Source organism: Salmo trutta, chromosome 7 (genome assembly GCF_901001165.1).
Source record: "Salmo trutta chromosome 7, fSalTru1.1, whole genome shotgun sequence".
In the NCBI taxonomy this organism is placed as follows: Eukaryota; Metazoa; Chordata; class Actinopteri; order Salmoniformes; family Salmonidae; genus Salmo; species Salmo trutta.
The window spans coordinates 56570068-56593646 of NC_042963.1; the positions used below are offsets into that span (position 1 = coordinate 56570068).

Genomic DNA, 23579 nt, shown 5'->3' on the forward strand with positions numbered 1-23579 from the left:
AGGCTATATACAGGGGTTACCGTACGAGTCGTGGTGGGAGGCTATATACAGGGTATTACAGTACAGAGTCAATGTTGTGAGGCTATATAGGGTTCCGGTACCAGAGTCAATGTGGAGACTATATACAGGGGGTACAGGTACCGAGTCAGTGTGGAGGCTATATACAGGGTATACAGTACAGAGTCAATGTGGAGGCTATATAAGGGGTTACCGGTACCAGAGTCAAGTGGAGACTATTACAGGGGTACAGTACCGATCAATGTGGGCTATACAGGGTGTTACGGTACAGAGTCAATGTGGAGGCTATATACAGGTACGGTACCGAGAGTGAATGTGGAGGCTATAGACAGGGTATTACGGTACAGAGTCAATGTGGAGGCTATATACAGGGGTACCGGTACAGAGTCAATGTGCGGGGGTGAAGGTTAGTTGAGGTCACTTGTACATGTAGGTGGGGGTAAAGTGAGCAGTGTACAAAAGTAGTGGGGGGTGGGGTGGGGGGGTCATTGTAATTAGTCCGGTGGCAATTTTAGGAATTGTTCAGCAGTCTTATGGCTGGGGGGTAGAAGCTGTTGAGGAGCCTTTTGGTCCTGGACTTGGCGCTCAGGTACTGTTTGCCGTGCGGTAGCAGAGAACAGTCTATAACTTGGGTGACTGGAGTCTCTGACAATTTTATGGTTTTCCTCTGACACCGCTTTATATAGGTCCTGGATGGCAGGAAGCTTGGCCACAGTGATGTACTGGGCCGTACGCACTACCCTCTGTAGCGCCTTACGGTCAGATGCCGAGCAGTTGCCATACCAGGCGGCGATGCAACTGGTCAGGATGCTCTCGATGGTGCAGCTGTAGAACCTTTTGAGGATCTGGGGACCCATGCCAAATCTTTCAGTCTCCGAAGGGGAAATAGATTTCGTCGTGCCCTCTTCACGACTGTCTTGGTGTGTTTGGACAATGATAGTTCGTTGGTGAGTGGACACCAAGGAACTTGAAACTCTCAACCCACCCACTCCTATTCGGCCCGCCTTTTCCTGTTGTCCACGATCAGCTCCTTTGTCTTGCTCACAATCCGTCCATCCCCCTTCCTCCTCCTCCCCCTCCTCCTCATCTGTCCATCCCCCTCCTTCTCATCCATCCATCCTCATCCATCCATCCCCCCTCCTTCTCATCCATCCATCCCCCCTCCTTCTCATCCATCCATCCCCCCTCCTTCTCATCCATCCATCCCCCCTCCTTCTCATCCATCCATCCTCCCTCCTCCACATCCGTCCCCTCCCTCCTCCTCCTCCCTCCTCATCCATCCATCCCCCCCTCCTTCTCATCCATCCATCCTCCCACCTCCTCATCCTGACAGAGATCCTGTGGGAACTCATGAAGAAGAAAGTGTTTGAAGCATGAGGTAAAGACAGTAGTCTACTGTATTACTACTAGCATGCTAAAAAAACATGTCTGTTGTTCCATTTTACTGGGACCATATCACTCTGGTCAAAAGTAGTGCACTGTGTCTGTTAACAGCTTCTATCTCCAGGCCATCAGACTAGCCGGCCTCTGCCCAGTATCCTGCCCTGAACCTTAGTCACTGTTACTAGCCGGCTACCACCCAGTACCCTGCCCTGAACCTTAGTCACTGTTACTAGGTGGCTACCACCAGGTACTCTACCCTGCACCTAACAGGCTGACTACACCGCTCACGTCATGTGCTCGAACATTGCTAAATAAATTTAGAAATCTATTTATTCAATTATTGCACCCACACTGCTCGCGCGCGCCAACGAGCATCTGCGTTGCCAAGGGCTAAAATAGAAGTCAGTTCTATTTCTGACGCAGATTGCGATGCAAGTCCTGCTCTCCCATCTCCTCATTGGTTTATAGAAGCAGGTACCCAGTGCCATCTCCTCATTGGTTATACCCACGTGGGTGACTGAAAGACGAACGAGGTCGGTGGCGGTAATGCACCTAATTTATGAAAGTTGCCAATCGCAATATAAAGTCCAGAGAAGGAAAAGCCTGGAAGGAGGAGAGATGACTAGAAACGATTTGGTTGACCGTTTTATGTGTGGATTAATTGTCGGAGTAGAGGACCTTGTGCATTTCAGGTAAAATAACAACTCAATGTTTAACGTTAATCCCAGGACAAATTAGCTAGCAACAGAAAGCTAGCTAAATAGCACAAATTATCTAGCAAGTGCAACCTAGCTAGTTAAATTGCCATAAAGGTTTAATGCTTTTCGACCTGTCCCCAAATTAATATAATTGGTTCAGAGTTGTTTTGATATTTTAACCTGCGTGCGTGATCACGTTTGGTGTGGGGGGACAAATACATTATGCATGATGGCGCACGCGCGTAGCCGGTTTGGGTTCCGTGTTAGAGATTGCTGCCTTGTGTACTATCAAGTCATTGGTCACTTTCATAATGTTACTGGTTCACCCACTTTATATCCATATACTGTATTCTAGTCAAGGCTCATCCTATATAACTACTGCTGTACACACCTTTTTCTATTCATATACTGTCTATACTGTCTATACACACCATCCTAAAGAACTACTGCTGTACACACTGTTTCTATTCATATATATACAGTACCAGTCAAAAGTTTGGGCTTTGGGTTTTTCTATATTTTTACTATTTTCCACATTGTAGAATAATATTGAAGACATCAAAACTATGAAATACACATATGGAATCATTTAGTAACCAAAAAGTGTTAAACAAATCAAAATATATTTTAGATGTTAGGTTCTTCAAAGTAGCCACCTTTTGCCTTGATGACAGCTTTGCACACTCTTGCATTCTCACAACCAGCTTCACCTGGAATGCCTTTCCAACAGTCTTGACGAAGTTCCCATATATGCTGAGCACTTGTTAGCTGCTTTTCCTTCTCTCTGTGGTCCAACTCATCCCAAACCATCTGAATTGGGTTGAGGTCTGGTGATTGTGGAGGCCAGGTCATCTGATGCAGGACTCCATCACTCTCCTTCTTGGTCAAATAGCCCTTACACAGCCTGGAGGTGAGTAGCTAAAGTGTCTGGCTGGCAGTGATCCTGGGGTTCAATCAAACGAGTCACTGATTTACAAACGTCACCCGTGCCCTCATACGACTTATTGTGAAAAGTAAAGGCATACCTGTGAGGGAGAGTCTACCTGGTCTTTTAAAAGCATACCTGTGAGGGAGAGTCTACCTGGTAATTTAAAGGCATACCTGTGAGGGAGAGTCTACCTGGTCATTTAAAGGCATACCTGTGAGGGAGAGTCTACCTGTTGTTTAAAGGCATACCTGTGAGGGAGAGACTACCTGGTCATTTAAAGGCATACCTGTGAGGGAGAGTCTACCTGGTCATTTAAAGGCATACCTGTGAGGGAGAGTCTACCTGGTCGTTTAAAGGCATACCTGTGAGGGAGAGTCTACCTGGTCGTTTAAAGGCATACCTGTGAGGGAGAGTCTACCTGGTCATTTAAAGGCATACCTGTGAGGGAGAGTCTACCTGGTTGTTTAAAGGCATACCTGTGAGGGAGAGTCTACCTGGTCATTTAGAGGCATACCTGTGAGGGAGAGTCTACCTGGTCATTTAAAGGCATACCTGTGAGGGAGAGTCTACCTGGTTATTTAAAGGCATACCTGTGAGGGAGAGTCCTACCTGGTTGTTTAAAGGCATACCTGTGAGGGAGAGTCTACCTGGTCATTTAAAGGCATACCTGTGAGGGAGAGTCTACCTGGTCATTTAAAGGCATACCTGTGAGGGAGAGTCTACCTGGTCTTTTAAAGGCATACCTGTGAGGGAGAGTCTACCTGGTCATTTAAAGGCATACCTGTGAGGGAGAGTCTAACTGGTTGTTTAAAGGCATACCTGTGAGGGAGAGTCTACCTGGTCATTTAAAGGCATACCTGTGAGGGAGAGTCTACCTGGTCATTTAAAGGCATACCTGTGAGGGAGAGTCTACCTGGTCGTTTAAAGGCATACCTGTGAGGGAGAGTCTACCTGGTCGTTTAAAGGCATACCTGTGAGGGAGAGTCTACCTGGTCATTTAAAGGCATACCTGTGAGGGAGAGTCTACCTGGTCATTTAAAGGCATACCTGTGAGGGAGAGTCTACCTGGTCATTTAAAGGCATACCTGTGAGGGAGAGTCTACCTGGTCGTTAAAGGCATACCTGTGAGGGAGAGTCTACTTGGTCATTTAAAGGCATACCTGTGAGGGAGAGTCTACCTGGTCGTTTAAAGGCATACCTGTGAGGGAGAGTCTACCTGGTCATTTAAGGCATACCTGTGAGGGAGAAGTCTACCTGGTCATTTAAAGGCATACCTGTGAGGGAGAAGTCTACCTGGTTGTTTAAAGGCATACCTGTGAGGGAGAGCCTACCTGGTCGTTTAAAGGCATACCTGTGAGGGAGAGTCTACCTGGTCATTTAAAAGGCATACCTGTGAGGGAGAGTCTACCTGGTCATTTAAAGGCATACCTGTGAGGGAGAGTCTACCTGGTCTTTTAAAGGCATACCTGTGAGGGAGAGTCTACCTGGTCATTTAAAGGCAATACCTGTGAGGGAGAGTCTAACTGGTTGTTTAAAGGCATACCTGTGAGGGAGAGTCTACCTGGTCATTTAAAGGCATACCTGTGAGGGAGAGTCTACCTGGTCATTTAAAGGCATACCTGTGAGGGAGAGTCTACCTGGTCGTTTAAAGGCATACCTGTGAGGGAGAGTCTACCTGGTCGTTTAAAGGCATACCTGTGAGGGAGAGTCTACCTGGTCATTTAAGGCATACCTGTGAGGGAGAGTCTACCTGGTCATTAAAGGCATACCTGTGAGGGAGAGTCTACCTGGTCATTTAAAGGCATACCTGTGAGGGAGAGTCTACCTGGTCATTTAAAGGCATACCTGTGAGGGAGAGTCTACCTGGTCATTTAAAGGCATACCTGTGAGGGAGAGTCTACCTGGTCGTTTAAAGGCATACCTGTGAGGGAGAGTCTACCTGGTCATTTAAAGGCATACCTGTGAGGGAGAGTCTACCTGGTCATTTAAAGGCATACCTGTGAGGGAGAGTCTACCTGGTCGTTTAAAGGCATACCTGTGAGGGAGAGTCTACCTGGTCATTTAAAGGCATACCTGTGAGGGAGAGTCTACCTGGTCATTTAAAGGCATACCTGTGAGGGAGAGTCTACCTGGTCATTTAAAGGCATACCTGTGAGGGAGAGTCTACCTGGTCGTTTAAAGGCATACCTGTGAGGGAGAGTCTACCTGGTCATTTAAAGGCATACCTGTGAGGGAGAGTCTACCTGGTTATTTAAGGCATACCTGTGAGGGAGAGTCTACCTGGTTGTTTAAAGGCATACCTGTGAGGGAGAGTCTACCTGGTCATTTAAAGGCATACCTGTGAGGGAGAGTCTACCTGGTCATTTAAAGGCATACCTGTGAGGGAGAGTCTACCTGGTCATTTAAAGGCATACCTGTAAGGGAGAGCCTACCTGGTCATTTAAAGGCATACCTGTGAGGGAGAGTCTACCTGGTCGTTTAAAGGCATACCTGTGAGGGAGAGTCTACCTGGTCATTTAAAGGCATACCTGTGAGGGAGAGTCTACCTGGTCGTTTATAGGCATACCTGTGAGGGAGAGTCTACCTGGTCGTTTAAAGGCATACCTGTGAGGGAGAGTCTACCTGGTCGTTTAAAGGCATACCTGTGAGGGAGAGTCTACCTGGTCATTTAAAGGCATACCTGTGAGGGAGAGTCTACCTGGTCGTTTAAAGGCATACCTGTGAGGGAGAGTCTACCTGGTCATTTAAAGGCATACCTGTGAGGGACGGTCTACCTGGTCGTTTAAAGGCATACCTGTGAGGGAGAGTCTACCTGGTCGTTTAAAGGCATACCTGTGAGGGAGAGTCTACCTGGTCATTTAAAGGCATACCTGTGAGGGAGAGTCTACCTGGTCATTTTTAAATGACAGCCTATTCCCTATATATATATAGTGGCTCTGGGCAACATGTGTGGACTATAAGGCAGGGTTGGTGTCAATTCCATTTCAATTCCTGTCAATTTCAAAGTTCCAAATTCCAATTATAAATTTGCCTCATTGAAAAGCACTGAGGATGACTGTAGTTGGTGTACTTTCTGACTTGCCCCTAAGCCTGACATTAAGTAGAGGTGCCATTTGGGATGTAGACTGTACAAGATTAGTCTGAGTTTATCCGATGTGGGAAACAACAAGCCTCTGTGTAAATACTGAAGGTCGAAGTGATGAGAATGCAATATTACATATAACTGTCCCATCACCTCACTACAAAAGAGGCCTCAAAATGTTATCCAATCATCACACTTTTTTTTACAGTATGAAATCGCTCAATCAAGCAACCTGTTTTGGGGAGCGAGGAACTGAGAAGGTGGAGCTTTACTACCTGGGCCGGAGAGAAGGTGGAGCTCTACTTCCTGGGTTGGAGAGAAGGTGGAGCTCTACTTCCTGGGTTGGAGTGAAGGTGGAGCTCTACTTCCTGGGTTGGAGAGAAGGTGGAGCTCTACTACCTGGGCTGGCTAGAAGGTGGAGCTCTACTACCTGGGCTGGCTAGAAGGTGGAGCTCTACTTCCTGGGTTGGAGAGAAGGTGGAGCTCTACTACCTGGGCTGGCTAGAAGGTGGAGCTCTACTACCTTCTTTGGAGAGAAGGTGGAGCTCTACTACCTGGGCTGGAGAGAAGGTGGAGCTCTACTACCTGGGCTGGCTAGAAGGTGGAGCTCTACTTCCTGGGTTGGAGAGAAGGTGGAGCTCTACTACCTGGGCTGGAGAGAAGGTGGAGCTCTACTACCTGGGTTGGGCTGGAGTGAAGGTGGAGCTCTACTACCTGGGCTGGAGAGAAGGTGGAGCTCTACTACCTGGGCTGGAGAGAAGGTGGAGCTCTACTACCTGGGTTGGGCTGGAGTGAAGGTGGAGCTCTACTACCTGGGCTGGAGAGAAGGTGGAGCTCTACTACCTGGGCTGGAGAGAAGGTGGAGCTCTACTACCTGGGCTGGCTAGAAGTGGAGCTCTACTACCTGGGTTGGAGAGAAGGTGGAGCTCTACTTCCTGGGTTGGAGAGAAGGTGGAGCTCTACTTCCTGGGTTGGAGAGAAGGTGGAGCTCTACTACCTGGGTTGGACTGGAGAGAAGGTGGAGCTCTATCATGTTAAACACTATTATTGAACACAGAGAGAGTCCATGCAACATATTATGTGACTTGTTAAGCACATTGTTACTCCTGAATTAATTTAGGCTTGCCATAACAAAGGGGTCGAATACTTATTGACTCAAAACATTTCAGCTTTTCATTTTTATTAACTTGTTAACATTTTGAGAAAAAAAAACATAATTCTAGTCTAAGAAAAAAATAATCAAAATGTAATCAACTTTAAATTCAGTCTGTAACAATAACAAAATGTGGAAAAAGTCAAGGGATGTGAATACCTTCTGAAGGCAGCGTGTGTGGTCCCCGTGTAGTCCCACCACAGCGGCTGCCTCACATCCAGATGGCCGTCATTATGCTCCTGAAACAAACCATCAGACATGTCTGGGAGGTCCGAAGCCCGTAAATCTACAGTACATCAACACAGTGCATTGATACAGTGTTGATGAGGGAACATGGTTTCCCATCTCTCAATTTTATGGACACAGACACAGAGGCACAGACACAGAGGCACAGACACAGAGACAAAGACACAGAGGCACAGACCCAGAGACAGAAACAGACAGAGAGGCACAGACAGAGAGGCATAGACAGAGAGGCAGAAACAGACAGAGAGGCATAGACAGAGAGGCAGAAACAGACAGAGAGGCATAGACAGAGAGGCATAGACAGAGAGGCACAGACAGAGAGGCACAGACAGAGAGGCAGAAACAGACAGAGAGGCACAGACAGACACAGAGGCACAGACAGAGGCATAGACAGAGGCACAGACAGAGAGCGACAGACAGAGAGGCACAGACACAGAGGCACAGACACAGAGGCACAGACACAGAGGCACAGACACAGAGAGGCACAGACACGGAGAGGCACAGACACGGAGAGGCACAGACAGAGAGGCACAGACACAGAGGCAGAAACACAGAGGCAGAAACACAGAGGCACAGACAGAGAGGCACAGACAGAGAGGCACAGACACAGAGGCAGAAACACAGAGACAGACAGACACACACAGCTTCTTTCCCAGTTTATGATTTCCAACAGCTAAAGACCTACTATCTTTCACACTACTCGGAGTTCTAATGTCACGTTCACAAGACGCAAGGCTTTCACATTTACCTATTTTATTGTAGAAGATAATCATGGAATAATTCACATTGGGGACAATATCAAGCATGTTTTGATTTTGCTCGGGAGCCCGTACGACCATTGGAAGTCAAACGGTGCTTTCAGGATGTCTCACCCTGATCTGTTTCATCGGTCTTGTGCTTGTCTCCACCTGCCACCAGGTGTCACACCATGATCTGTTTCACCTGTCTTGTGCTTGTCTCCACCTGCCACCAGGTGTCACACCATGATCTGTTTCACCGGTCTTGTGCTTGTCTCCACCTGCCACCAGGTGTCACACCATGATCTGTTTCACCTGTCTTGTGCTTGTCTCCACCTGCCACCAGGTGTCACACCCTGATCTGTTTCACCGGTCTTGGGCTTGTCTCCACCTGCCACCAGATTTATTTATTTCACCTTTATTTAACCAGGTAGGTTAGTTGAGAACAAGATAAAGCAAAGCAGTGAGACAAAAACAACAACACAGAGTTACACATAAACAAACGTACAGTCAGTAACACAATATAAAAATATATGTACAGTGTGTGCAAATGTAGAAGAGTAGGGAGGTGAGGACCAGCCAATGAGAGCGTACAGGTCGCAGTGGTGGGTAGTATATGGGGCTTTGGTGATAAAACGGATGGCACTGTGATAGACTACATCCAGTTTGTTGAGTAGAGTGTTGGAGGCTATTTTGTAAATGACATCGCCGAAGTCAAGGATCAGTAGGATAGTCAGTTTTACGAGGGTATGTTTAGCAGCATGAGTGAAGGAGGCTTTGTTGTGAAATAGGAAGCCAATTCTAGATTTAATTTTGGATTGGAAGATGCTTAATGTGAGTCTGGAAGGAGTGTTTACAGTCTAACCAGACACCTAGGTATTTGTAGTTGTCCACATATTCTAGGTCAGAACCATCCAGAGTAGTGATGCTGGACGGACGGGCGGGCAGGTGCGGGCAGCAATCGTTTGAAGAGCATGCATTTAGTTTTACTAGCGTTTAAAAGCAGTTGAAGGCCACAGAAGGAGTGCTGTATGGCGTTGAAGCTCGTTTGGAGGTTAGTTAACACAGTGCAAAGAAGGTGTCTCCCAGGTATCTCCTGTGTATTTATACCTGCGTTTTCTGTTTGTCTGTTGCCAGTTCATTTTGTCCCGTCAAGTCCTCCCAGCGTGTTCCCGTGTTCCCTGTGCTCTAGTTTTTCCTCGTCTTCCCAGTTCTGACCTTTCTGCCTGTCCTGACCCTACCTGCCGTCCTGTACCTGCCTGAATCTAATTTGGATTTAGACTCTTTGCTTGCCTTGACTTACCGTTTGCCTGCCCCTTGTTCTTTAATAAACTATGAAACTCGTACTGTCCACCTCCTGAGTCTTCATCCTGTGTCTTAGCCTGAGCCGTGATACAGGATTTCAAACAAACATGAATACCATATCGAAATACAGTGTAGTGTGAAAGAAGTCACAGAGAGAGGGCAGGGTTAGGGTCAGGGTCAGGTGCAAGGTCAGGGTCAGGTCAGGGTCGGGTCAGGTGAAAGGTCAGGGTTAGGGGCAGGGTCAGGTGCAGGGTTTAGCCAGTTGAGAGAATGCTTTAAACGATCAGTCTGCGATTGCTACATCACATTTTTCTTTTAACTTTTAAATTAATGATATATATACCTATTGTTTCTTGAAGAATATACTGTAACTAATAAAAGCCTCAAGAGCTGAGTTGAATTGACATCACAACCCATGTTCGTCGTAAGGATGGGACTAAAACACAGCGGAACACGCATCTTCTTTATTACGAAGAAAACCAAAACAAAACACTTAATCAAAAACAACGACGAAAAACAGTCCTGTAAGGCACACAGTTATACACGGAACCACTACCTACAAAAACCCATGGAAAAACACCCCTACTAAATAGGACCTTTAATTAGAGGCAACGAGGACCAGCTGCCTCCAATTGAAGGTCAACCCAATAAACTAAACATAGAAATAGAAAAACTAGAATGAACATAGAAATATACTAACATAGAACATTAACAAAAAAAACGAAACACATAAAACAAACACCCCCTGCCACGTCCTGACCAAACTACAATAACAAATAACCCCTTAACTGGTCAGGACGTGACAACACAACATATAAACTTGTTTTACGCCAACGTTTTGTAAAGCAATGTAATTGTCAACAAACACGAAATAGACTCAAAATATGGTTAAAACTATCATATTGATCTCATGGATGGTCAGTCTTTGAATCCACAGCCTCGTCTATGAATTTGAGAGCGGTTACATTGCTCCAGCTCCATTCCTAAACCGTTTACCCAAAAAGTTGGCGGGTGAACCACTTTGTTATTGTTTTCAGATTGCCAGATCAAATAGCTAGTTAGGGTGGTAGTTAGAGCACTGGGCCAGTAAACAAAACGTTGGTTTAGACCCTTTCTTCTTTAAGGTTGCTGCCCCTATCATCGCCAAGCCTATCTCTGACCTTTTTAACCTGTCTCTCCTTTCTGGGGAGGTTCCCATTGCTTGGAAGGCAGGCACGGTTCGTCCTTTACTTAAAGGGGGGAGATCAAGCTGATCCTAACTGTTATAGGCCTATTTCTATTTTGACCTGTTTATCAAAAGTTTATCACAACTTGTCAATAATCAACTGACTGGCTTTATTGATGTCTATAGTATTCTCTCTGCTATGCAATCTGGTTTCCGCTCAATGTCACTGCAACCTTAAAGGTTCTCAATGATGTCACCATTGCCCTTGAGTCTAAGCAATATTGTGGTGCTATTTTTATTGACTTGGCCAAAGCTTTTGATACGGTAGACCATTCCATTCTTGTGGGCCGGCTAAGGAGTATTGGTGTCTCTGAAGGGTCTTTGGCCTGGTTTGCTAACTACCTCAAAAAGTGCAGTGTATAAAGTCAGAAATTCTGCTGTCTCAGCCACTGCCGGTCACCAAGGGAGTACCCCAAGGCTCGATCCTAGGCTCCACGCTCTTCTCAATTTACATCAACAACAGAGCTCAGGCAGTAGGAAGCTCTCTCATCCATTTATATGCAGATGATAAGTCTTATACTCAGCTGGCCCCTTCCCGGATGTTGTGTTAAACGCTCTACAACAAAGCTTTCCTAGTGTACAACAAGCTTTCTCTGCCCTTAACCTTGCTCTGAACACCTCCAAAACAAAGGTCATGTGATTTGGTAAGAAGAATGCCCCTCTCCCCACTGGTGTGATTACTACCTCAGAGGGTTTAGAGCTTGAGGTAGTCACCTCATACAAGTACTTGGGAGTATGGCTAGACGGTACACTGTCCTTTTCTCAACACATATCAAAGCTGCAGGCTAAAGTTAAATCTATACTTGGTTTCCTCTATCGTAAATCGCTCCTCTTTCACCCCAGCTGCCAAACTAACCCTGATTCTGATGACCATCCTACCCATGCTAGATTACGGATACATAATTTATAGACTGGCAGGTAAGGGTGCTCTCGAGCAGCTAGATGTTCTTTACCATTCGGCCATCAGTTTTGCCACCAATGCTCCTTATAGGACACATCACTGCACTCTATACTCCTCTGTAAACTGGTCATCTCTGTATACCCGTCGCAAGACCCACTGGTTGATGCTTATTTATAAAACCCTCTTAGGCCTCACTCCCCCCTATCTGAGATATCTACTGCAGCCCTCATCCTCCACATACAACACCCGTTCTGCCAGTCACATTCTGTTAAAGGTCCCCAAAGCACACACATCCCTGGGTCGCTCGTCTTTTCAGTTCGCTGCAGCTAGCGACTGGAACGAGCTGCAACAAACACTCAAACTGGACAGTTTTATCTCAACCTCTTCATTCAAAGACTCAATCATGGACGCTTTTACCGACAGTTGTGGCTGCTTTGTGTGATGTATTGTTGTCTCTACCTTCTTTCCATTTGTGCTGTTGTCTGTGCCCAATAATGTTTGTACCATGTTTTGTGCCGCTACCATGTTATGTTGCTACCATGTTGTTGTTATGTGTTGCTGCCTTGCTATGTTGCTGTCTTAGGTCTCTCTTTATGTAGTGTTGTGTTGTCTCTCTTGTCGTGATGTGTGTTTTGTCCTATATTTACACATATATGTATATATATATATGTATATATACATATATATATACGTGTATATATACATATATACATATACATATATACATACACATTATATATATATACACACAATTTATTTTTGAATTTTATTGAACTTTTATTGAACTAGGCAAGTCAGTTAAGAACAAATTCTTATTTACAATGACGGCCTACCAAAAGGCCTCCTGCGGGGACGGGGGCTGGGATATATAGATATATATATATATATATATATAGGCCGTCATTGTAAATAAGAATTTGTTCTTAACTGACTTGCCTAGTTCAATAAAAGTTCAATAAAATACAAAAATAAATTCTCCAGTTCAGTTACACCACCATCTTTGTGGCTGAGTTTCCCCTGCCTCTCCTGCTGGCCCTCATCAACGGCATAGCGATACGCCTCGACACCATGAAGATGGTCAGTCTGGCACGCAGGATGGTGCCCAAGAAAACCAACGCTGTTGTTAAGAAAATATACTGTATAGGGCATGTTCAAATGGAAATTGTTGCGTGTGTGTGTTTGTATCATACAAAATATACTGTAAATAACCTTGTCTGGGAGGCTGGTAACAATTGCTCCCAAGCCTATTGGAGCAGTGGTAAACTGGGAGACCAGGGCTCGAGACCCGCATGGGGCTGTTTGCTAAAATACATTATAGCTTTATGTTATAACAATAGATTAACAATGGAATAACAGTGGAATAACAGTGGATTAACAATGGATTAACAATGGATTAACAATGGAATAATAATGGAATAACAGTGGATTAACTATGGATTAACAATGGATTAACAATGGAATAATAATGGAATAACAGTGGATTAACTATGAATTAACAATGGAATAACAGTGGATTAACTATGCATTAACAATGGAATTACAGTGGATTAACTATGGATTAACAATGGAATAACAGTGGATTAACAGTGGATTAACAGTGGATTAACAATGGATTAACAATGGAATAACAGTGGATTAACTATGGAATAACAATGGAATTACAGTGGATTAACTATGGAATAACAATGGAGTAACAGTGGATTAACTATGGATTAACAATGGAATAACAGTGGATTAACTATGGATTAACAATGGAATAACTATGGATTAACTATGGATTAACAATGGAATAACAGTGGATTAACTATGGATTAACAATGGAATAACAATGGAATAACAGTGGATTAACAATGGAATAACAATGGAATAACTATGGATTAACAATGGAATAACAGTGGATTAACTATGGATTAACAATGGAATAACAATGGAATAACAGTGGATTAACAATGGAATAACAATGGAATAACAGTGGATTAACTATGGATTAACAATGGAATAACAGTGGAATAACAGTGGATTAACTATGGAATAACAATGGAATTACAGTGGATTAACTATGGAATAACAATGGAGTAACAGTGGATAACTATGGATTAACAATGGAATAACAGTGGATTAACTATGGATTAACAATGGAATAACTATGGATTAACTATGGATTAACAATGGAATAACAGTGGATTAACTATGGTATAACAAGGAATAACAATGGAATAACAGTGGATTAACAATGGAATAACAATGGAATAACTATGGATTAACAATGGAATAACAGTGGATTAACTATGGATTAACAATGGAATAACAATGGAATAACAGTGGATTAACAATGGAATAACAATGGAATAACAGTGGATTAACTATGGATTAACAATGGAATTACAGTGGATTAACTATGGAATAACAATGGAGTAACAGTTGATTAACTATGGATTAACAATGGAATAACAGTGGATTAACAGTGGATTAACTATGGAATAACAATGGAATAACAGTGGATTAACTATGGATTAACAATGGAATAACAGTGGATTAACTATGGATTAACAATGGAATAACAGTGGATAATGGAATGGATTAACAATGGAATAACAGTGGATTAACTATGGATTAACAATGGAATAACAGTGGATTAACTATGGATTAACAATGGAATAACAGTGGATTAACTATGGAATAACAATGGAATAACAGTGGATTAACTATGGAATAACAATGGAATAACAGTGGATTAACTATGGATTAACAATGGAATAACAGTGGATTAACTATGGATTAACAATGGAATAACAGTGGATTAACTATGGATTAACAATGGAATAACAATGGAATAACAGTGGATTAACTATGGATTAACAATGGAATAACAGTGGATTAACTATGGATTAACAATGGAATAACAGTGGATTAACTATGGATTAACAATGGAATAACTATGGATTAACTATGGATTAACAATGGAATAACAGTGGATTAACTATGGATTAACAATGGAATAACTATGGATTAACAATGGAATAACAGTGGATTAACTATGGATTAACTATGGAATAACAATGGAATAACAGTGGATTAACTATGGAATACAATGGATTAACAATGGAATAACAGTGGATTAACTATGGAATAACAATGGAATAACAGTGGATTAACTATGGATTAACAATGGAATAACAGTGGATTAACTATGGATTAACAGTGATGTGTGTACAGGTAACGTAGGTGATGTAATACGGGGTTTCCAAACTTTTTCACTCGGGGCTCCTCTTCCAGCATTGGGAAATATCCCTCTGCTCACCTGCCATGTCTATTTCTATAGGCACAAGCATCGTTCATGACACAAACTGGTCACACCCATCTTGTTAGTGGAGAGAAAATGTTGCAGGATTAATAAAGGTTACAGTATTTCCTACAATTCTACACATTTGTCATTTTGTCAAATCAAACAATTGGATTCAGTACAATAACTTTGTTCAGGAAGAAACTATACATTTGCCATGTCTAATGTGTATTCATGTATCTAATGTATTCATGGGCTAAAAAATGTTATCTGACATGGGCTAGTTGATCTGGACATTTCTGACAAGTTATAAATATCTCTGTAAGGTCAGTAATGACAAGTTATAAATATCTCTGTAAGGTCAGTAATGACAAGTTATAAATATCTCTGTAAGGTCAGTAATGACAAGTTATAAATATCTCTGTAAGGTCAGTAATGACAAGTTATAAATATCTCTGTAAGGTCAGTAATGACAAGTTATAAATATCTCTGTAAGGTCAGTAATGACAAGTTATAAATATCTCTGTAAGGTCAGTAATGACAAGTTATAAATATCTCTGTAAGGTCAGTAATGACAAGTTATAAATATCTCTGTAAGGTCAGTAATGACAAGTTATAAATATCTCTGTAAGGTCAGTAATGACTGACGTGACAAGAGGAACTGATGATGCAATACCCAATTTAGATATCACACCTTGTGCTTTCTACTATTACAACTATAAAAGAGTAAGGTGAAAGCCAGACTGAGTTCCTTAAAAACTTTCTTTAAAAAAAAAAAATGTACCATTGAAAACCTGTGGTTTGAATTGAAGAGGGTAGTCCGTAAGAACAGACGAAAGATATCAAGGATCTGGATAGATTCTGTATGGAGGAATGGCCTAAAGATCCGTCCCAATGTGTTCTCCAATTCATTAAACATTTTAGAAAAAGGCTCAGTGCTGTTATCCTCGCAAGGTGAGGTATTGAAAGGTGTTGAAAACAGGGGTGTCAATAATTTTTCCCTCTACCTTTTTTGAGAAAAAAAGTATTACTTGTTAAACTAAATCTCTTTCTCTGAGTATTTGTATTAGTAGAAAATAATATAATTTCCCCATTTTTGGGGGGAGAATATAATATAGCTCAGGATTTGAATGATTTATTTTATAGTTATTTTTGCTGATCTTTATCAGTGTCAATTATTTCAGACCCCACTGTTAGTCCATGCCAGGTTGTCTCATTAATGTATCGGTTGTCTTCCAGAACACCTTCAGGTTCTCTTCCAGAACACCTTCAGGATGTCTTCCAGAACACCTTCAGGTTGTCTTACAGAACACCTTCAGGTTGTCTTCCAGAACACCTTCAGGTTCTCTTCCAGAACACCTTCAGGATGTCTTCCAGAACACCTTCAGGTTGTCTTACAGAACACCTTCAGGTTGTCTTACAGAACACCTTCAGGTTCTCTTACAGAACACCTTCAGGTTGTCTTCCAGAACACCTTCAGGTTGTCTTCCAGAACACCTTCAGGTTGTCTTACAGAACACCTTCAGGTTGTCTTACAGAACACCTTCAGGTTGTCTTACAGAACACCTTCAGGATGTCTTCCAGAACACCTTCAGGTTGTCTCAATGTATTGGTTCTCTTACAGAACACCTTCAGGTTTGATGTAAATTAGTAAATATGTATTTTGAATTAAGATGATGCCTGAAATGTACAGGATTTTTTTGTCACATCCCACATTTGCTAAATGTCTGTTTTTATTTTTCTGATGTGCAAAATAAGTTAATCTGCTTCTGATTCTGACAGGTCATCAGAGGTATGACAACACAGAGACACTATTTGGAGCAGTCTAATGTGGATACTGATGTCTGCAAAACACATCAATATGTCCACTGATGAGTCTCTACACAGGGTCTTCTGTAGACTGGCCTAATCAGTCTCTATACAGGGTCTTCTGTAGACTGGCCTAATCAGTCTCTACACAGGGCCTTCTGGAGACTGGCCTAATCAGTCTCTACACAGGGTCTTCTGTAGACTGGCCTAATCAGTCTCTACACAGGGTCTTCTGTAGACTGGCTTAATCAATCTCTATACAGGGTCTTCTGTAGACTGGCCTAATCAGTCTCTACACAGGGTCTTCTGTAGACTGGCCTAATCAGTCTCTACACAGGGTCTTCTGTAGACTGGCCTAATCAGTCTCTACACAGGGTCTTCTGAAGACTGGCCTAATCAGTCTCTACAAAGGGCCTTCGGTAGACTGGCCTAATCAGTCTCTACACAGGGTCTTCTGGAGACTGGCCTAATCAGTCTCTACAAAGGGCCTTCTGTAGACTGGCCTAATCAGTCTCTACAAAGGTCCTTCTATAGACTGGCCTAATCAGTCTCTACACAGGGTCTTCTGTAGACTGGCCTAATCAGTCTCTACACAGGGTCTTCTATAGACTGGCCTAATCAGTCTCTACACAGGGTCTTCTATAGACTGGCCTAATCAGTCTCTACACAGGCCTAAACAGTCTCTACACAGGGTCTTCTGTAGACTGGCCTAATCAGTCTCTACACAGGGTCTTCTGTAGACTGGCCTAATCAGTCTCTACACAGGCCTAAACAGTCTCTACACAGGGTCTTCTGTAGACTGGCCTAATCAGTCTCTACACAGGGTCTTCTGTAGACTGGCCTAATCAGTCTCTACACAGGCCTAAACAGTCTCTACTCTGTAGACTGGCCTAATCAGTCTCTACACAGGGTCTTCTATAGACTAGCCTAATCAGCACTATGGTGACATGGTCAGTGATTGGGTGGAGAAAGAGAGCACTCTTGTCTGGGTTTTTGCCTTTTTGTTAACAATAATACAGATGTATAGATTTATTACTGCCTTTATTAATGCATTATTATAAGATGATTGGTCAGCTGTTACGTCACATGTTGTCTGAATTCTGGCTATAATGACTTCCTGCCCTAGATAGAGTGATTTCTTATGACGGCAGGAGACTTTTAAAAGTACATTTTATTTTATGAAGTTACGCTGCTGTATTTCTGTTTAAATCACCGCATTTACCAATGTGTGCATGCATGTTGAATTATAAATCGCATGTCACGTGATGTTTTGTCATATTATGATAGGCCTATGTAATGTTATGTTTTGTATTTATGTTGCGTTTGTTAATTGTGGACGTGGAATGCAGTAGCCTAGCGATTACAGCTTTATGCCAGTAACTAGGAAGGTCCCTAGTTCAAATCCCTATGCCAACAAGGTGGAAAATCTGTCGACGTGCCCTTGAGCGATGCACTTAACCCTGAGTGCTCCAGTGTCGCAATGACTGAACCTGGCCGTGACCCCACTCTCCGAGGGTGTCCCAGGGGGAGTTGGGATAATGGAAAAAGCACATTTCCAATTCACACGTGTATAAAACACACTTGTACATGTGAAATAGGACAAGTTAAGCACCCACCAAATTATTGTATTATTATTAACAAGACATTTATATTAGTTCTAAAAAAGCGACATACTTTTTTTAGGGGGGGGGGGGTTTACTACATTACAACCTACCTACGTAACTTTTTACTGTAGGTACCAGTGTGGATGGGGGGGGGGCAGAGTCCTGTATTACAAGGTGTGAAGCCTACAGTTGGATTTTTAACTCGCTTGTATGACTTTTATTAAAACCACTGTTCACTTTTAGTTGGGAGGACTTTAGCGAGCAGTAGACTGAGCTGATATAACCCTGTTCAGTTTTAGTTGGGAGGACTTTAGCGAGCAGAGCTGATATAACCCTGTTCAGTTTTAGTTGGGAGGACTTTAGCGAGCAGTAGACTGAGCTGTTATAACCCTGTTCAGTTTTAGTTGGGAGGACTTTAGCGAGCAGTAGACTGAGCTGTTATAACCCTGTTCAGTTTTAGTTGGGAGGACTTTAGCGAGCAGTAGACTGAGCTGATATAACCCTGTTCAGTTTTAGTAGGGAGGACTTTAGCGAGCAGTAGACTGAGCTGTTATAACCCTGTTCAGTTTTAGTTGAGAGGACTTTAGCGAGCAGTAGACTGAGCTGATATAACCCTGTTCAGTTTTAGTTGAGAGGACTTTAGCGAGCAGTAGACTGAGCTGATATAACCCTGTTCAGTTTTAGTTGGGAGGACTTTAGCGAGCAGTAGACTGAGCTGTTATAACCCTGTTCAGTTTTAGTTGGGAGGACTTTAGCGAGCAGTAGACTGAGCTGTTATAACACTGTTCAGTTTTAGTTGGGAGGACTTTAGCGAGCAGTAGACTGAGCTGTTATAACCCTGTTCAGTTTTAGTTGGGAGGACTTTAGCGAGCAGTAGACTGAGCTGTTATAACCCTGTTCAGTTTTAGTTGGGAGGACTTTAGCGAGCAGTAGACTGAGCTGTTATAACCCTGTTCACTTTTAGTTGGGAGGACTTTAGCGAGCAGTAGACTGAGCTGTTATAACCCTGTTCACTTTTAGTTGGGAGGACTTTAGCGAGCAGTAGACTGAGATGATTGTTAGGTCGCATCAATTCGAATCTGGTATCAGAACAAAATAGTCAGCACATAGTAACTTCTGATTTCTTTGTACTTTAATTAATGCAAACACATTTATGGTAAATATGATGTTCGTATATACGGGGTCGCTGTGTCACCACGCAGGGCAGACAGAGAACTGAGTTTCACATCCTTTGCTTTTCATTAAATACTCTGACAGAGATAGTTCCCACTCACTGCTGGCCTGTCAGAGGGAGGATGAGTGTGGTTTAAACTTACTCATCCTATCGTTGGCGTGCAGGTTGGTCCCAACCTCGAGACGCCTCCTGTTGCCGGGCGTAGTTATTATCTTCAGCAGTCGATTTCTCTTGTGACTGCACAATGCACAGTTCTCTAAAACCCCGACACCCCTCCGCATATACATTTCACCCATATCCTGTCCTTATCTTTTAACGAGCTCTTCCATATCCCTGATTCACAGCATCTGCATTCTTTCCATATGACTCAACATCCCATGAGCCCCTTCCTCTCACACAGCAGTATGCTCTCATCATATAGAGTATAAACTTAATATTATAGCATAGCTTCTTTGTTATATTATATAGGTTATGCAAACAAATAGTTGGTCAAACACTAACATGATATAACCTACTTCTGAAACGTTGACTTCAACAGGTGAGACGTCACGTGACCACCCGTACACAGAAGTCATTCTAGCAGTTGAACCGAGTCAAGCCAATCCCTACTTTTTTATTTCAACTATAATTCTAATGTTTTATCCACTGGGGCTGGATGATACGATATAATCCTAGGACCATAGCGGTGTGCCTTGCGATTGAAAACTCGGAATAAGAAGGAAAGAGAAATGACTTCGAAACAGTTGGCTTTCATTCTGACATGTACTTTATGCAACAGGATGTCGGTGTGTGCTGGAGGTAAGATTAGATTCTGTCGTTTAATCTACTGACAATATTGTTTCATCGATTAAAACGGAAACCCGATTCAATTCTGATATTTTATTGATCAGAAAATGTGAGGTTTTTTTTGCGGGGGGCTCTAATGTATAAACTTTACCGCGTGCGTAAAGCGTGAGAGGTGTTTTTGTGCTGAAGAATATGATTTGAGTTTCTAGCAAATTCCATTAGTATAGACGGTATAAACATGATATGTAGTTTGTCATTCTTTGCACAGGTTGTTTATCACCAATAGGAAACGAACGAAAGTGAAGGTTCCTTGCATCATAATGTCGAACGAACAGCCTATCTCTGTTTAATAAGCATACATTACTCATTCAAATACATAGGATTTGACGATAAGAGACAGTTGCCAATCAGTTGGAGAAGAGACAACCAATCAATGAGAAGTACAGATCTGTCTTGCTCTCAAACACTGCAACTTTTTCAAGTGTCATTCAGTCATGAGTTCTCTAGTCCAGTCGGACACTACGACAGTTGCTCCAATCTGGACTTAGTACCCGGATATACAGCTCAGCGTTACATCCTGTTAATAATACAACATATACAGAATGTTAAAACAGAGTGTGTGTTTGTGTGTATGTGCAGTGCTTTAGTTGTAAATTGGAAGGTTCCGGAAAGGGTAGTGACCTGCGAGGCTCTGAGGTACCTGAACACAGGAAACCAACAGCAGCTTTATAATAAAGCATTGCATGCATTTACTTTATTGCTCTTTAGCACACCAGTATTTCTACTTGCACATCATCATCTGCTCATCTATCACTCCAGTGTTAATTTGCTAAATTGTAATTACTTCACCACTATGGCCCATTTATTGCCTTACCTCCTCACGCCATTTGCACACACTGTATATAGACTATTGACTGTACACTTGTTTACTCCATGTGTAACTCTGTGTTGTTGTTTACTCCATGTGTAACTCTGTGTTGTTGTTTACTCCATGTGTAACTCTGTGTTGTTGTTTACTCCATGTGTAACTGTGTGTTGTTGTTTACTCCATGTGTAACTGTGTGTTGTTGTTTACTCCATGTGTAACTCTGTGTTGTTGTTTACTCCATGTGTAACTGTGTGTTGTTGTTTGTGTCAAACTGCTTTGCTTTATCTTGGCCAGGTCGCAATTGTAAATGAGAACTTGTTCTCAACTAGCCTACCTGGTTAAATAAAGGTGAAATATTTTTTACATTATTTTTATGATCCTCACTTGGCACAGAGCAGTAGAGTAGATGCGCTTACAGAAGCTGCATACGCATTTCATGTAATTCTACATCATATTAGATGACTGGAGATTTTAACAGAATAGTTTAATACCTTACAAATGATCGAAATGACAGGCTACTTTGACACGGACAACCTGAGAATCTGAGATGAATGAAAACGACCTTGTCTTGAATATATCTAAGGCCTAGGTGTGTGGAGACACACATATTGTACAATAAAGCTTTCCAGTTTCACTGACTCACCGGCGATGGTTGATGCACTCGTGCCAAAATCCTTATCTCTCTCTTGTTCTACTTTGTAAAACAATACTGTTAGCTCAGTAGGTATATTTGGAAGTTGATAACATGTTTGGTAGCCTACAGACAGATTGTCTTCTCTCTTTTTTTTCCAGCAGGATCCATCTGTGTTCTCCCGTGATGTCATTAGAGATTTTGCTAAAAAGGCCCGTTTTCACTGCATGATGTTTGTTCACTGACAGATTTACCCCGCATTCCCGACGGTAGATTGGGTTTACACAACTAGGCTGGCTATAGGCTATAACAAAAGAGAGAGCTATTGTCACATCCTGACCAGTATAAGGGGTTATTTGTTATTGTAGTTTGGTCAGGAGGTGGCAGGGGGTGTGTTTGTTTAGAGTGTTGTCGGGGGTTTTGGGTTGTGTTCTATGTTTTTGTATTTCTATGTTCTATTTTCTAGTTTTTCTATTTCTATGTCTAGTTTATTGTTTTTGACCTCTTCAATTGGGGCAGCTGTTCCTTGTTGCCTCTAATTGAAGGTCCTATTTAGTAGGGGTGTTTTTCATGGGGTTTTTGTGGGTAGTTGTTCTTTGTATAGCCTAGTAGCCTTAAAGGACTGTTTCGTCGTCGTTGTCGTTGTTGTTGTTGTTGTTGTCGTTGTCGTTGTTGTTGTTGTTGTTGTCGTTGTTGTTGTTGTCGTCGTTGTTGTTGTTGTCGTCGTCGTCGTCGTTGTTGTTGTTGTTGTTGTTGTTTTTGTATACGTGTTTATTTTTGTTTTCCTTCTTCAATAAAAAAGAAGATGAGTATACATATTCCCGCTGCGTTTTGGTCCAATCCCTACGACATACGTGACAGCTATTGATCCTCTGGCTAAATCATAGTCCTACTAGTCCTGATGTACTATTCTGAATTATTTCATCGCTTTATCAACAGACAGCAGAAATTCTACAACTTTGGCAAACGTATTGGATTTTATCAAGGGTGCTGCGGTACCTCCAACGCCAATCCCGCGGCTATGATTCCTATAAGGGAATAAATGATTTAGTGCAACGCTGGAGAGATAAGAGTTACAGGCTCATGTCTTATCAGATCAGAGAGAGGAAGAGGGGTAATAGAAAGGGAATCTCATTCTCGTTCTGAGAGATACATGAGCGCGTTTCTCTTTCACCCCGGTAATGGCCAGCGGTAAAGCGTTGGTATCGGCTGTTCAAGCCATAAACCCGGGACGGCCCAACACGAATCAATTCTTACAATATCTGGCTCGTTTTCACATTCCGTTTTTTTTTTTTAGGTGGAAGCACAATTAAATAGGAGGAAACTTGAATTCAATCTGATTGATTTTATTAGAATTTTTTTTACATCGCAAACAGTTCGCGTGAACGCGCACGCACTCAATTCTTCATGGCTGCGATTTACTTGCTAGTTGAGATTTCTGATCACGTTAGGCTGCGTTTCATTTCATTTTTAATGTCGGTTTGATCGCAAGGGGAGGCACTAGTAAAGTCTGCAGTTTTCGGTTTGGCTATTGGGCTACACACACACATACATTAATTATTAATTTCGGTTGCCTATCCTGACGTGAAGTTTGTTCCACAGAAAGTATTTAACTCTGATATGTGCCATAGAAAGTATTTGACTCGAGTCACAACATTAAGGAAATTAGAAGGAGAATTTCGGCAGGCTGGAAAATAGCCTTGCCGAAATTCCCCCCCCCCCCCCGTTTTTTATTTCCTTAATGTTGT

The 23579-nt window shown here is 42.6% G+C and overlaps 1 protein-coding gene across 2 annotated transcripts in view; it reads left to right on the forward strand.

The window, feature by feature from the left end:
- The window catches only part of sigirr (single immunoglobulin and toll-interleukin 1 receptor (TIR) domain), a 41785-nt gene that overhangs the window by 7778 nt on the left and 10428 nt on the right, over window positions 1–23579 (forward strand). Inside the window, exon 1 of one of the 2 annotated variants that reach the window (XM_029757441.1) lies at window positions 20076–20344. The exons of the other annotated variant lie outside the window; for it this stretch is intronic. Coding sequence (XP_029613301.1) covers window positions 20275–20344 — 70 coding nt within the window. The 5' untranslated portion in view covers window positions 20076–20274. Of the gene's footprint in view, window positions 1–20075; window positions 20345–23579 lie in introns of those variants that run through there. 2 annotated transcript variants of the gene reach the window in all.